Source organism: Pipra filicauda, unplaced genomic scaffold, assembly GCF_003945595.2.
Source record: "Pipra filicauda isolate LSUMZ 115617 unplaced genomic scaffold, ASM394559v2 scaffold791_size87163_pilon, whole genome shotgun sequence".
In the NCBI taxonomy this organism is placed as follows: domain Eukaryota; kingdom Metazoa; phylum Chordata; class Aves; order Passeriformes; family Pipridae; genus Pipra; species Pipra filicauda.
The window spans coordinates 45885-60895 of NW_024104966.1; the positions used below are offsets into that span (position 1 = coordinate 45885).

At 57.1% G+C, this 15011-nt stretch overlaps 2 protein-coding genes across 3 annotated transcripts in view; one reads left to right on the top strand and one right to left on the bottom strand.

Moving 5' to 3' along the window:
* On the top strand, positions 1-7876 carry LOC113984183 (leucine-rich repeat LGI family member 4-like). The gene is made up of 9 exons (XM_027713984.2): positions 1-140; positions 976-1047; positions 1555-1626; positions 1956-2027; positions 2373-2444; positions 2788-2960; positions 3905-4069; positions 5019-5527; positions 6592-7876. Exons 1-9 carry the CDS (start codon positions 1-3, stop codon positions 6892-6894), a joined length of 1578 nt encoding a protein of 525 aa, XP_027569785.2. The 3' UTR covers positions 6895-7876.
* FXYD3 (FXYD domain containing ion transport regulator 3) overlaps positions 7793-15011 on the bottom strand; it is a 14359-nt gene continuing 7140 nt past the window's right edge. The window contains exons 3-9 of one of the 2 annotated variants that reach the window (XM_039390002.1): positions 10284-10322; positions 9357-9389; positions 8920-8943; positions 8455-8529; positions 8237-8267; positions 8084-8127; positions 7793-7942 (exon numbers count right to left, since the gene is read on the bottom strand). In XM_039390002.1, the coding sequence (XP_039245936.1) occupies positions 7923-7942; positions 8084-8127; positions 8237-8267; positions 8455-8529; positions 8920-8943; positions 9357-9389; positions 10284-10322 (266 nt within the window). In that variant the 3' untranslated portion in view covers positions 7793-7922. Of the gene's footprint in view, positions 7943-8083; positions 8128-8236; positions 8268-8454; positions 8530-8919; positions 8944-9356; positions 9390-9656; positions 9699-10283; positions 10323-15011 lie in introns of those variants that run through there. The other variant, XM_027713999.2, reaches the window with a different exon arrangement.

The window sequence follows — 15011 nt, forward strand, 5'->3', positions numbered from 1 at the left end:
ATGTGGGGGGGTGGGTTTGGGGCACCCCTCCGGGGCGGTGGCGGCTGCCCGGGGGGCTGCGAGTGCGACCGGGAGAGCGCCCTGTGCCGAGGGGGGGCCGGGGGGATCCCCCGGGGGCTCCCCCCCCGCCTGGCCACACTGTGAGTGACCCCCCCTCCAATTTGGGGACCCCCCACTTTGAGGACCCCCCTTTTATCCCCCCCTCCAATTTGGGGACCCCCCACTTTGAGGACCCCCCTTTTATCCCCTCCTCCCTTTGGGACTCCCTCAAATGTGGTGCCCCTCCTGAGTCCCCCCCACGCCCCCCCCCTTTGGGGACCCCCCCAGAACCTTCCCGCGACTTGTCCTTGCAGACCCCCCAGAAACTCCCCGGCGACCCCTCCCCTCTTGGGCACCCCCTTCCCCCCTTTTAGGAACCCCCCCCAAAAAAATACTCCTGGGACCCCCCAAAATGACCACCTCCATGGGAAACCCCCTTCCGGGACCTCCCCTTTGACCTCCTGCTTTTTGGGTACCCCCTGAACCCCTTCCGTGAGCCCTCAGTGGGGACTCCCACGGACCCCCCAATGAGGCCCCGCCCGTCTTGTGACGTCACCATTCGAAGCCACGCCCCCTGCACGGGATGGGCGGGGCTGGGTCCAGGTTGTGGCTGGTTTAGACCAGTTTAGTACCAGTTTAGGGCTGGCTGGGATGAGTATGGCCCAGTCAGATACTGATTCGGCCCAGTTTAGCTCCAGTTTCTCCCAGTTTAGGACTGACTTGGACCAGTTTAGTGCAGTTTGGTCCCAGTTTCTCCCAGTTTTACCTCAGTTCACCCCAATTTAGCCCAGTTTGACTCCAGTTTGGCCCAAGTTGTTCCTGCTTTCTCTCAGTTCAGCCCAGTTTGACCCCTGTGTCCCCAGTTTATCCCAGTTTGGTCCTCCCAGTCTTCCCCAATGCCTTCCCAGTACCTCCCAGTTCACCCGGTTCCCCCAGGTCACTGGTTCGGTGGCACATCGAGGTCCTGGCCGAGGGCAGCTTCCGCCACACCCCGACCCTGCAGCTGCTGTGAGTGACCCCAATGTCCTCAAAGTGTCCCCAAATGGCCCCAAATGTCAAGCCAGTGTCCCCAGTCTGTCCCCAACGTGTCCCCAAGTGTTACCTCTGTGTCCCCGAAATGTCTTCAGAGTGTCCCCAAAGTGTCCCGAAAGTGTCACCAATGGCCCCAAATGGCCCCAAAGTATCACCAAATGTCCCCAAATGTCACCTCAATGTCCCCAGATATCCCCAGGACATCCCCAAGATCCCCTCAGTGTCCCCAGTGTGTCCCCAAAGGGTCTCCAAATGTCCCCAAATGTCTTCAGAGTGTCCCCAAATGTTATCTCAATGTCCCCAAATGTCCCCAAGGTCCCCAGGAGTCCCCAAATGGTCCTGAAGTGTTCCTAAAGTGATCCCAAAATGTCCGCATATGTCCCCAAGGTGTTCCCAAGAGTCCTTAAATGGCCCCAAATGTCTCCTCATTGGCCCTGAATAGCCCCAAAGTGTCCTCAGAGTGTCCCTGGGGTGTCCCCACAGGTTGGTCACTGCCGGGAGCTTGAGGACCATCGGGGACGGGGCCTTTGCTGGACTGGTGTTACTGGAGTACCTGTGAGAAGGACTGGAAGGGGCTGAGGGGGACTGGGGGGGGATTGGGAGGGCACTGGGAATGGACTGGAAGGGACTGGGGAGGAACTGGAGAGACATTGAGGAGGGACTGGACTGGACTGGGGAGACACTGGGGAGGGACTGGGCTGGACTGGGGAGACACTGGGGAGGGACTAGGGTGGACTGGGATAAACTGGGCTGTGCTGGGAGGAACTGGGGGAACAATGGGGAGGGACTGGGCTGTGCTGGGTGGGGGGATACTGAGTTGAACTTGTGTGAACTGGTGAGAACTGGTATGAACTGGTGCAAACTGGTGTGAACTGGTGCCGCAGGTTCATCGAGGACAACGAGGTCGGGACCATCGAACCCACCGCCCTGCGGGGCCTCCGGGGGCTCCTGTTCCTGTGAGTGACACTGGGGACACTGGGGGGACATGGGGCACACTGGGGGGGATTGGGGACATTAGGGTGTCCCCAAATATCCCCAGGTGTCCTCATGTCCCCAGATGTCCCCAAATGTCCCCATGTTCCTGTCCCCAGGTGTCCCCATGTTCCTGTCCCTGTGTCCCTGTCCCCATGTCCCCATGTGTCGCTGGGTGTCCCCAGATGCCCCCATTTCCCTGTCCCCAGCTGTCCCCAATGTCCCCAAGTGCCCCCAGGTGTCCCCAAGCCCTCCAAACCCCACAATGTTCTCCCTATGTCCCCCTCAATGTCCCCAATGTCCCCAGTGTTCCCCCAACGTCCCCACAGGAGTTTGGCCAACAACCGCCTGGAGACGCTGCCTCAGGGGCTCTTCCAGGGGCTGGAGACCCTGAGCCACCTGTGAGTGACACCGTGCGGACACTGGGGACATTGGGGACAGGGAGGGAAACGGGGAGTGTTGGGGACATTGGGGACATTGGGGGATTGGGGGCATTGGAGGACAGGGCATTGGGGACATTGGGGACATTCGGGACATTGGGGGAGGTATAGGGACTTTGGAGACATGGGGACATTGGGGGGGATTGGGGACATTGGGGGTTTTGGGGTACATTGGGGACATCAGGGGGACATTGGGGGACTTGGAGGGATTTGGGGGGATTTGGTGACACGTGGGGACATTTAGTGACATTTGGGGACATTTTGGTGACACCTGGTGACACTTTGGTGACACTTGGTGGCTCAGGGACCTGCGGGGGAACCCGTTCCGCTGTGATTGTCGCCTGCGGTGGCTCCTGTCGTGGCTGGGGACAGTCCCCTCCTCCCCTGAGACTGCTGGGCGCTGCCGCAGCCCCTCCCCCCACCAAGGGACCCCCCTTGCCCACCTGGACCCCCAGGACTTCCAGTGCCAGCGGGCAGGTGGGAACTGGGAGCACTGGGAGGGACTGAGAAGGGTTTGGGAGGAGATTGGCGGGGACTGGGAGGGACTTGGGGAGACTGGGCACCCGGGGCTGGGAGTACAAACACACCTATGGACCCCAATGTCCCTAAAGTATCCCCAGTGTCCCCAGAGTGTCCTTGAGGTGCCCCAAGAGCCTCCAAAGTGTCCCCAAGGAACCAGAGTGTCCCCTTGGTGTCCCCAGAGGTGGTAGCAAAGTATCCCCAAAGTGTCCCCCAAAGGTCTCCATAGTGTCCCTGAGGGTGTCCCTGAGGTGTCCTCATGTCCTTGGAATGTCCATGGGATGTCCCCACATCCCTGGAGATGTCTCTGGGGTGTCCCCATGGTGTCCCCATGTCCCTGGGCATGTCTCTGGGGTGTCCTCATGGTGTCCCTGTGTCCCTGGGGGGTGGCATGGGGTTTGTCCTCCAGGGTGTCCCCATGTCCCCAGGAGTGTTCCAAGGCTGTCCCCATGTCCCTGGGGATGGCAGGGGGTGTCCCCAGTGTGTCCCCATGCCCCCAGAACTGTGCCTAGGCTGTCCCCACGATGTCCCCATGCTGCCCCCAGAGTGTCCCCATGTCCTGAGCGCTGCCTGTTCCAGTCCCTGCCCTTCTCATCTCTGGGGGCCAATTCCTTCACGTGGGGGGGGCACTGGGGGTGGCATTGGGCTGTCTCCATGGTGTCCCCATGTCCCTGCGATGTCCCTGGGATGTCTCCATGTTCCTTTAGGTGTCCCCAGGATGTCCTCATGTCCAGTGTCCTTGGGGTTGTCCCCATATCCCCAGGGGTGACAGTGGGGTGTTTCTGGGGTGTCCCCAGGATGTCCCTGGGGTGGCAGTGGGGTATCCCCAGGATGTTCCCATTTCCCTGGGGGTGGCATTGGGCTGTCCCCATGGTGTCCCCATAATGTCCCTGTGTTCCCAGAGCTCCGGCCATTCCAGTCCCTGCCCTTCTCATCCCTGGGGGCCGAGTCTTTCACGCTAGGGGGGCACCAGGGGGTGGCCCTGGCCCAGCCCTTTGCCGATGCCTGCGCCCTCCTGGAGTGGGACCAACTGGCTGGGAGGTTCCGGGCCCCCACCATCATCAACAGTGAGTCTGGGGGGACCCAAAACCCACCCTGGGTGGGGTGATCCCGAAAACAGCCAAGGGGGGCCCAAAAATGGGGTGAGGAACCTCAAAAATGGAGTAACGGACCACAAAAATGGGGTGAGGCACCTGAAAAATGGGGTGAGGGACCTGAAAAATGGGGTGAGGGATGTAAAAAATGGGTTGAGAGACCTCAAAAATGGGCTGGAGGAGACCAAAACCACCACCCCAACCCCAGTGTCCCCAGTGTCCCCACAGCCCAGTCCCCACCACCCCAACCCCAATGTCCTCAGTGTCCCCATAGAGACATCCCCACAGAGACATCCCCACCACCTCAATGTTCCCAGTGTCCCCAATGTCCCCAATGTCCCCAATGTTCCCAGTGTCCCCAGTGTCCCCAATGTTCCCAGTGTCCCCAATGTCCCCAATGTCCCCAACGTTCCCAGTGTCCCCAGTGTCCCCAATGTTCCCAGTGTCCCCAACGTCCCCAATGTTTTCAACCCCTTGCCCCCACCCCTCCCCCTTTAACCCCACTGTCCTCACTGTCCCCCCAGGCTCCTCCTCAGTGGCCTGTCACCCACTGGTGGGTCTCTCCTGGTGGTGGTGGCCCAGTTTGGGGACAGCTCCTGTCCCTGTAGAGACGTCTCCACCACCCCAACATCCACAGTGTCCCCAATGTTCCCAGTGTCCCCAGTGTGCCTAATGTCCCCATAGCCTTGTCCCCATCATCCCAATGTCCCCATAGCCCTGTCACCGCCACCCCAATGTCCCCGTGTTCCCAACATCCCCAATGTCCCCACAGAGACCTCAATGTCCCCAATGTCCCATAGAGATGTCTCCAATGTTCTCAACATCCCCAAAATCCCCAGTGTCCCCAGTGCCTTGTCCCCACCACCCCAACATCCCCAACCCCTTGCTCCCCGTAACCTCACTGTCCCCATTGTCCCCACAGGCTCCTCTCCAGTGGCCTGCCACCCGCTGCCCCTTGGTGGGTCCCTCTTGGTGGTGGTGGCCCAGCTCCGGGGTGGTTCCTGGGTCTGGCGCCGCTCTGGTGGCCCCGGGGCCACCTTTGTTCGCCACCAGAGCCTCGGAGCGGGGCGGCTGCGTCGCCCCCACGCCGTGGCCACCGCCCGTCTCGGGGGCCACCTGTACCTGGGCGTGGCCGACAGCTCCAAGGGCGGCACCAGCACCGTGTTCCGGTGGGGTGGGCGCGGCTTCTACCCCCACCAGACCCTCCGGGCGTGGCACCGCGACACCCACCTGGAATTCCTGGAGCTGGGCGGGCGCCCAGCACTCGTGGTGTGTTCAGGAGCCAGGAGACCCCTCGTGTACCGGTGGAGCGGGGGGGTCTTCACCCCCCACACCGACATCCCCCACGTACCCGACGTGTACGCGGCGAAGCACTTCCGGCTGAGGGGACACGTATTCCTGTGCCTCACACGGTTCCTGGGGGATGCCAAGGTGGGGGGGGTCGGGAGAGTGGGCAGGGGTGGGCAGGGGTCATGGAGGGTTACCAGGGTCATGGAGGATATCAGGGTTGTGTGGTTATGGGGGGCCATCAGAATCATGTGGTCATGGGGGTCATCAGGGGTCCATGGCGGTCCAGCAACATCATGAGGCCATGGGGGATACCAGGAGTCATGTGGCTATGGGGGATCAACAAAGTCATATGGTCATGGGGGGACACCACTGTCACGAGAGTCATCAGAGTCATGCGGGTCCAGCATCATCATGGGTCTGTTGGGGTCCAACACCATTACGTGGTTATGGGGAACCATCAAAGTTGTAGGTCTGTGGGGGTCATCAGGGTCATGGGGGTCATCAGGGACCCATGGGGGGCCAGCAAGGTCGTGGGGTCATGGGGGATACCAGAGTTGTGTGGTTATGGGAAGTTATCGGGGTCGGGTAGTCGTGGGGTCAGCAGGAGTCCATGGAGGTCCACCTGGCTCATGTGGTTGTAGGGGTACATCAGGGTCATGGGGCTATAGGGGGTCACCAGGCTCATGTGGCTGTGGGGGTACATCAGGGTCATGGGGCTATGGGGGTCACCAGGGTCATGTTGTTATGGGGATCCACTGAGATCATGGGTCTGTGGGCATCCATCACCATCGTGTGGTCATGGGGTGCCACGTCTTCCCCATGACCCCACCACCCATCCCATGACCCCACCACCCATCCCACAATCTCATCACCCTTCCCAATCCATCCCATGATCCCACCACCCAGCCCGCTCCTTCCCACGATTCCACCACCCGTCCCATGATCCCACCACCCTTCCCATGATCCCACCACCCAACCCAAGCCATTCCATGACTCCACCACCCAACACAACCCAATAAAACCCAACACAACTCAATGCACCCCATGATCGCACCACCCTTCCCAGTCCATCCCATGATCCCATCACCCATCTGATCATCCCACCACCCAACCCAACCCTTTCCACGATCCCACCACCCAACCCAACCCAACCCATGATCCTACCTCCCACCCCACCCACCTCCCACCGCTGTCCCCCTTTCCAGGTGATGCGCTGGGAGGGCTCCATGTTCCGGGAGATCCAGCAGGTCCCGGCTCGGGGGTCGATGATCTTCCAGCCACTGACCTTGAGTGGCCACCGCTACGTCCTGCTGGGCAACGACTTTGCCCTGAGCCGCGTGTTCCGCCTGGGCCCCGAGGGGCACCTGGAGCCCACCCAGGAGCTGCTGGTGCCCACCCCCCGCGCCTTTGTCCCTGTCACCATTGGCCAATGGCACTTCCTTGTGGCCTCTAGCTTCAAAGGGGCCACCCAGATCTACCAGCACATGACCATAGACCTCGAGGCATGAGAGGACATGGGGACATCAACCATCATGTCACCATGGACTGATCACTTGAGGGATGGGGGGACACCATGTGAGCATGGACCTGGTCACCTGAGGGGCATGGGGACATCATTCCCCTCACCATCATGGACCTGGTGCCACCATCCCCCTGATGACCCCATTGGCCTCGTGTTCCCTCCTGGTGTCATCACTGCCCTGATGTCCCCAAGGCCACCACCTCACCTTGTCCCCTCCTTTTGACACCACTGCCACAATATCCCCAAGGCCACCATCAGCCTGATGTCACCACTGAACTTGTGTCACTTCCTGCTGTCACCATGGCCCTGATGTCCCCTGTCCCCTCCTGGTGCCACCACCAACTCCAAAGCCACCTTCAACCTGATGTCACCATTGGCCCAATTTCATCTTTTGGTGCCACCAATGCCCCGATGTCCCCAAGGCCGCCGTCACCACAGTATCACCACTGGCACAATGTCCCCTCCTGGTGCCACCACCAACCCTATGTCCCCAAGGCCATTGTCACCGCAGTGTCACCATTGGCCTTGTGTTCCCTCCATGTGCCACCCTCAACCCTGTGTCCCCAAGGCTCCTGTCACCACAATGTCACCATTGGCCTTGTGTTCCCTTCATGTGCCATCCCCAACCCTATGTCCCCAAGGCCACTGTCACTGCAATGTCACCATTGGCCTTGTGTCCCCTCCATGTGCCACCCACCGTCCCCAAAGCCACCATCAAGCTGATGTCCTCTCCTGGTGCCACCATCCCCCTGATGTCCCTGAGGCCACTATCTACCCATGTCACCTGGTCCCCTCCACGTGCCACCCCCCAGCACTGTCCCCTGTCCCCCCTGATGTCCGCCAAGTGCCACCACCCCCCAAGAACCAAATTACCTCTTTTTTTTTTTAACCTTTTTTATTCATTTTCCCCATTTGTTGGGCTGTTTTTGGGGGGTTCCACCCCAAAATAAACCCGTTCCTCCCCCCTCCATGTGTCGCTGCACTTGGGGACACTCGGGGACACTTGGGGACACCTCAGCACGTGCTGACGGCTCCTGTGAAGAGAGGGGGGATTAGGGGGGTCCCCATTGTCCCTAAGGTCCCCCAGATGTCCCGAAGTCCCCCCTTTGTCCCCACTGCCCTCCCCCTTGTCCCCAAGTACCCCAGATGTCCCCCAGGGGGGAGAGGACACTCACCTGTCCCAACCAGGTGTGACATCTCAGGGGGGTGTCGTTGGTGGCTGTGGGGGGTGGGCAGGGTCAGGGACACCTCTGTGTCCCCAGTGTCCCCTTGTCCCCCCAATGTCCCCCCCATCCTCCCAATGTCCCCCCAGTGTTCCCCTGTCCCACCTGGCCTTGCTCCGGCACTTGCACTTCCCACCTGTCAGGGGACACAACAGGTGACACAAAGAAAGTGACACAGGGACCCCCCGGGTGACATTAGGGACTCCCAGGTGGCATTGGGGCCCCCCCAGGTGACACAAACACCGCGCAGGTAACATTGCTGCCCCCCCCCCCCCCGCCAGGTGAAACTGAGGACATCCCCAGTTGGCACAGGTGACACTCACTGAGCAGGACGATGAAGCCCAGGACACACAGGAAGGCGGCCACGCCCAACCCAGCCACGCGCAGGTGATGCCAGTCTGGAGGGACACACCTGTCACACCTGGGACACAGCTGGGGACACACCTGGGGACAGCTGGGGACACACCTAGGAAACACCTCGGGAAACACCTGGGGACACATCTGGGACACGCCTGAGGACACGCCTTCGGACAAGCCTGGGACACACCTGGGGACACACCTGGGGATTCACCGGGGACACACCTGGGGACACAATGGGGGACACACCTGGGGACACACCGGGGGACACACCGGGGGACACACCTGGGACACGCCTGGGACACGCCTGGGGACATGCCTGGGGACATCTCCATTTGCCCCCTACCCCTCCCAGTACCCCCAGTTTTTTTCCCAGTCCTCCCCAATTCCCTCCCAGTTCCCCCAGTCCCCCCAAACTGGTCCCCACTCACCGTACTGGAAGGGATTGTTGGCATCTGTGGGGAGGGGAAGAGTCAGAGGGACCAGTATGGACTTCCCCACCCCAGTATAAACCAGTGTAGGCACTCCCATCCCAGTATAACCCAGTATGGACCCATTATGGACCCTTCCATCTCAGTATAAACCATTATGGGCTCCCCTCAACCCAGTATGAGCCTCCCATACCGGTACAAACCAGTATGAGCCCTCATCCCAGTATAAACCAGTATGGATCCCTCACATCCCAGCATAACCTAGTATGGCCCCCTCATACCAGTATGGACCTCCCCATACCACTATAAACCAGTATGGCCCCCCATCCCAGTATGGACCACACCCCCACTCCCAGTATGACCCTCTCCATTCCCAGTATGACCCCACCCCACTCCCAGTACAGCCCCCCCCCTCCCAGTTGGTCCCAGTCACTCACCAGGGTGGGAGTTCCCTCTTGCCATGGACAGAACTGGGATGGGGAGGGGAACCAGTTTGGGGGGATCAGTGGTACCAGTTCCTCCCAGTTCCAAATAAACCCAGTTCCCCACCTGGTTACTCCCAGTACCTCCCAGTCCTCCCCAGTTCCCTCCCAGTTGCTCCCAGTCCCTACCCAGTCCTCCCGCAGTACCTCCCAGTTCCCTCCCAGTATATATATCCCAGTTCCTCCTCAAATGCTCCCAGTCCCCTCCAGTTCCCCCCAGTTCTCCCCCAATCTCCCCCCAGTCCCTCCCAGTACCTCCCAGTAGCACCAGCACCCTCAGGCTTTCCCGCTCCATCTCGTGATTTTTGACCCCTGGGGAGGAGGGGAAGATTCCAGGGGTTCCCGAAAAACCGGGAATGGGGGGGGAGGGGGCGCCCCCCCGGGAATCCCGGGCGTCCGGGTGGGGGAGGGGCAGGTGAGTCACTGGGATTCCTGAGCAGGGCGGGACTGGGAGGGGCGGGGGGTTACTGGGGGGATTGGAAGGAACTGTGAGGGAGTGGGGGGGACTGGGAGGGAATTGGGGGGTACTGGGTTACTGGGGGGATTGGAAGGAACTGTGAGGGAGTGGGGGGGGACTGGGAGGGAATTGGGGGGCACTGAGTTACTGGAAGCCCAATTTACGGGGGACTTGGAACAACTGGACGGACTAGGAGGGGACTCGAGGGAGAGTGGGAGCCACTGGGGGGCACTGGGAGGGACTGGGGGGAACTGGAAGTGGATTAGGAGCAACTGCAGGGGGACTGGAAGAGACTGGGGGGGACTGGAGGGTAACTGGGAGGGACTGGGAGGTAAGTGGGACAGGCTGTAGGGAACCAGGGGTTAAATGGGAGGGACTGGAGGGTAACTGAGGAGGTCTGAGGAGGGACTGGGGGGATCACTCACCTTCCCAGAGCAGCCACAGGTAAAACTGGGGGGTGAAACCTGGGGGGCGAAACCGGGGGGGCGTGACCACGGCTGAGGGGCGTGGTCTCTGCTAAAGGGGAGTGGCCAATGCTGAGGGGGCGTGGTCACGGCTGGCGGACTGGAAGGGACTGTGGCAGCAACTGGGGTGTGTCAGGGGTGACAGCGGGTCTGTCAGCACCTTGGCACATACTGACGAAGCAATAGATGTTGACCAGATCAAAGTATACCCCTGAGATGGACTGAAAGAGAGGACTGAAAATGGAGGCCCTGATCCTGACAACATACTGATGCACCCTGAAGAAGCTGTCCTGTGGGAACAGAGAACACTGTCTCATGAAAACAGGAGCACTGTCTCATGAGAACAACGACCTGTTTTGAACGAGAGTGGTTGGGAAAAACATCAACATGAGAGAAAAATAAGAGCAGGTGCTCGGGACTGTTGTGGGAAAGAACTGGGCTGTTTTGAGAAAGAGCAAAGTTGTTGTGAGAAAGTAGAGGTTAGAAAATGCACCTATTAGCTGTAAGAATTCTGGTGTGAAAGTTTGAACTGTCCTATCCGTGTGCATTACGTGTGTTCAAAAACTGTACTTAAGGGGCTGCACAGCAGCCCCGGCGTCCCTGCTTTTTCCTTGGAATAAACTTTGCTGGAACCTTTTTTCGTGTTACTTTGGCCGTTCCGACATTATCAGCGACAGGGGTGGACTCAGATGGACACTGGGTCATACTGGGAGTGATACTGGGGGGGACTGGAGGACACTGAGAACGCTGAGGGGGGCACTGGGGAGGGCTGGGACATTCTGGAGTTCATACTGGGACATACTGGAGGTGATACTGGTATGGACCGGGACATACTGGGGGACACTATGGGAGACACTGGGGGAACTGGGACATACTGGCGGATGCTGGGAATGCCGTGAATGATACTGGGACAGACTGGGACGTACTGGGGGACACTGGGAGTGCTGGGGAGGACACTGGGGGAATGGGGAGGGACTGGGGGGGACACTGGGGAGGGCTGGGGGACACTGGGACATGCTAGGAATGACACTGGGATGGAATGGGACATACTGGGGGACCCTGAGGGTCACCTGGGTGGACGGAGGGATGGGGGAAACTGAGTTGGACTGGAGAGGAGGGACTGGGGGAGACTGGAAGGGACTGAGGGGAACCGGGCTGTACTGGGAGGGCCTGAGTATGAACTGGGCGGTACTGGGGATGAACTGGACTATATTGGGCGGGACTGGGACTGAACTGGGCTATACTGGGAGGGCCTGGGAATGAACTGGTCTGTACTGTGAGGGTCTGCAAAGGTAACCCGAGCTGTTTTCGCCTCTAGCGCCTCCCATTGGTCGCAGTGCCCGCCCGTCAAAGCCCGCAGCCAATCCGCGTCCGAGAAGGGGGAGTTGGGGAGGGGCCTGGAGCCAGAGCCACTTTAGTCCCTTCCGAGACTACAACTCCCGTCATGCACCGCGGCCACATAGAGCGCTATTTATAGCCGGGACTACAACTCCCATCACCCCCCGCGGCCCCACGGAGCCCCATTGTAGCGGGGTTTGCAGCCCCCCAAGTGCCCCCAGACCCTCAAGTGCCCCCAAATTCCCTCCCCTGACCCTCCTCAAGTGCCCCTCTAGACGCCCAAGAGTCCTCCAAGTGCTTCCCTGGACCCCAAACTGTCCCAGAAGTGCCACCCAGCACCCCTAAGTGCCTCCCCAGTGCCCACCTGGACACCCAAATTCCCTCCCCTGACCCCTAAGTGCCCCATAAGTGCCCCATAATGCCTCATCGGATCCCTAAATTCCCTCTCTGACCCCCAAGTGCCCCCTTGGACCCCCAAGTCCTCGGAGGACAGACCCCATAGGAAAGGGAGGCTCTGGGGGATCACTAAAGGGGGCTTGCGGGGGCTCTGGGGGCCGGAGGGAGGGTTGTGTTGGGGGCCTGGAGGGGGCTTTGGGAATTTTAGGTGGAATTCAGGGAGTTTTGATTGAAATCAGGGAGATTTCGGTGAGATTGGGGGGGAGAAATTAAGGGATTTGGGGATTGAATGAATGGATTTTGGGGGATAGTTTGGGGATTTGGGGTGGAATTAAGGGCACTTGAGGTGAAATCGGAGATTTGGGGTGAAATTATGGAAATTTTAGGTTGGATTAAGGGAATTTTGACTGGAATTAAGGAGATTTGGGGTGAAATTGGGGATTTTTATGAGATTATGGAGATTTTAGGTGGGATTAAGGGGATTTTGACTGGAATTAAAGGGATTTGGGGTGAAATCAGGAGGATTTTGATGAAATTATGGGGATTTGAGGTGGAGCTAAGGCAACTTTGAGTAGAACCATTGTGATATGAGATGAAAATCAGGAGATTTGAGGTGAAATTAGGGGTATTCAGGTGGAATTAAAGGAATTTTGTGTGAAATTAAGGCAATTTTTGGTGGAATCTGGGGGATTTGGGGTGAAATTATGGGGATTGTAGGAGGGATTAAGGGAATTTCGGGTTGAATTAAGGGATTTGGGGTGAAATTAGGGATATTTTAGGTGAAATTAAGGGAATTTTAAGTGGAATTAAGGGCATTTGTGGTGATATTGGGGGGATTTTGGATGGAATTAGGAGAATCTTGGGTGGAATTAAGTGGATTTGGGGTGAAATTAGGGTTTTTTTATGATTTTGGAGGATTTTAGGTGGAGTTCAGGGACTTTTGAGGTGAATTGAGTCGATTTGAGGTGAAATTGGGGGGTGGGCCGTCTTAAGGGGGTGTTGTGTGAAATTAAGGGGATTTTTGATGAAATCTTGTGGATCTGGGGTGAAATCAGTGGGACTTCAGGTGAAACTGTGGGGATTTTAGAAGGGTCTAAGGGAATTTTGGGTACAGTTAAAGAATTTGGGGTGACATTAGGGGGATTTTAGGTGAAATTAAGGGGATTTGGGGTGGAATTAAGGGAATTCCCGTGAGATTGAGGGGTTAGTTGGAATTATGGGATTTTGGGGTTGAATTAAGAGATTTGGGGTGATATTTGGGGGATTTTAGGTGGAATTAAGGGGATCTTCAGTGGAATTATGTAGAGGATTGGCTAGCAGGACAAGGACATATGGATATGGCTAAAGCTATGGACGAGCTGTTAGAGTATAGAACACAGCTTGTCTAGGCCGATGAGAAAATCTGAGATAGCAAGGCCATGGCAAGGCTACAGTGTCCTCGCACGTGCTAGTTGGCTGGTAAACAGGAGGTTGTGATTAGCAAAACAAAAGCAACTGAGAGCCACCTGTGTCAACAAAAGAAGGGAGTAAAGGCGGAATCAACTTTTAAGCAAGAACCAATAATGAGCTTAGCTTTGCAATATGTATGAGCTAATTATAAAGCATATATTAAGCTGTTAGCAGTGATCAATAAACGAAGCTTGCTGATTCTCATATTGAGCGTCTCTCTCTTCCCTTGTCGTGACAGAATTAAGAGGATTTAGGATGAAATCAGGGATTTGGGGAGAAATGAGGGGAATTTTACGTGGAACTAAGGGAATTTTGAGTGGAATTAAGGGGCTTGGGGGTGAAATTAGGGGGATTTTGAGTGATATTTGGCAAAGTTTGCCTTGACTCACAAATGAGGGGAGGAATTGGGTTCTAAGATACCCCAAGCAAGGTTAAGGCCCAAATGAGGCCAGATGTTGGATTCCAAAAGGATAATCCAACTTCATTTTCTAAAATCAAAAGAGAGGAGAGAAAGAAAGAAAAGTAGGAGAAGCCAAGACAAATTATTGGAAGCACAAAAAAGGGATGGGAAAGGAGGATGAGAGAGGGAGGGTCCAGGGTGGGCCCCTGAGCTCCTAACCTGCTGTGGGGTGCTGGGAGGTGGGGGGCAGCTCCTGACCTGTGTCCCTTGATGCCTCAGAGCTTTTGGGGTTTTTTTTAGCTTTTGTAGATTTTAGAAGCAGCTGTGTAGTGAATGTAGATTTTAATGTAGCTGTATTATATCCCTTACCCTTAACATAGTACTTACACATCCCCAACTCTCTTACCCCATTCCGGATCAATCCCTCTAAATTCCCTCAGCGTGTTTAGTCTTCTTGTCAAGGTAGAACTGGAGAAAAACAACCAAAGCCCTGGACCAGAAGATATCACACAGACACAGCGACCTTCGAGCCTAGAACTCTGCAGGAACTCCAAGAACTGTGTGTGCTGCAAAGAAGGGGTCCCAAAGACCCCAAACCCAATTCCCAAAGGGGCGTGTCAGGGGGCAGAACCGGGGGTGGACAAATCTGGGATTGGATGGACCTTATTGTAAAATCATAGAACCACTGTCTAGAGTCGTGTGTCAGGTGCATCCCCTGGGCCTCAGGCCCGAGATTAAAGGACTGTGCTGGTTTAAAGGTAAACCAGCAGGGGAAATGAACCCAACTCAAGAGAGATTATAAATCAGAATAACAATTTAATAAAAATAATACAATGAATACAATTACACAGACAAACAATTGGTTTTAGCTCACAAAACCCCAGATGTATAACTCGGCACCATGGGGCACGAACAGGATGTTGTTCGTTGGCTCCTGTGCTGAACCCCATGTGGTTCTCCAAGTCCAAAAGTAAAAGGAGAGGAGAAAAACTGTGGTGTATTGAGGCACGGACTCAGGGGGGTGTAGCTGAGACAAGTTTATTGGAGTAGCAGCCCTCCTTTTATAACCCAACACCAATAGATAATCATACCTAATAAGGTAAAAT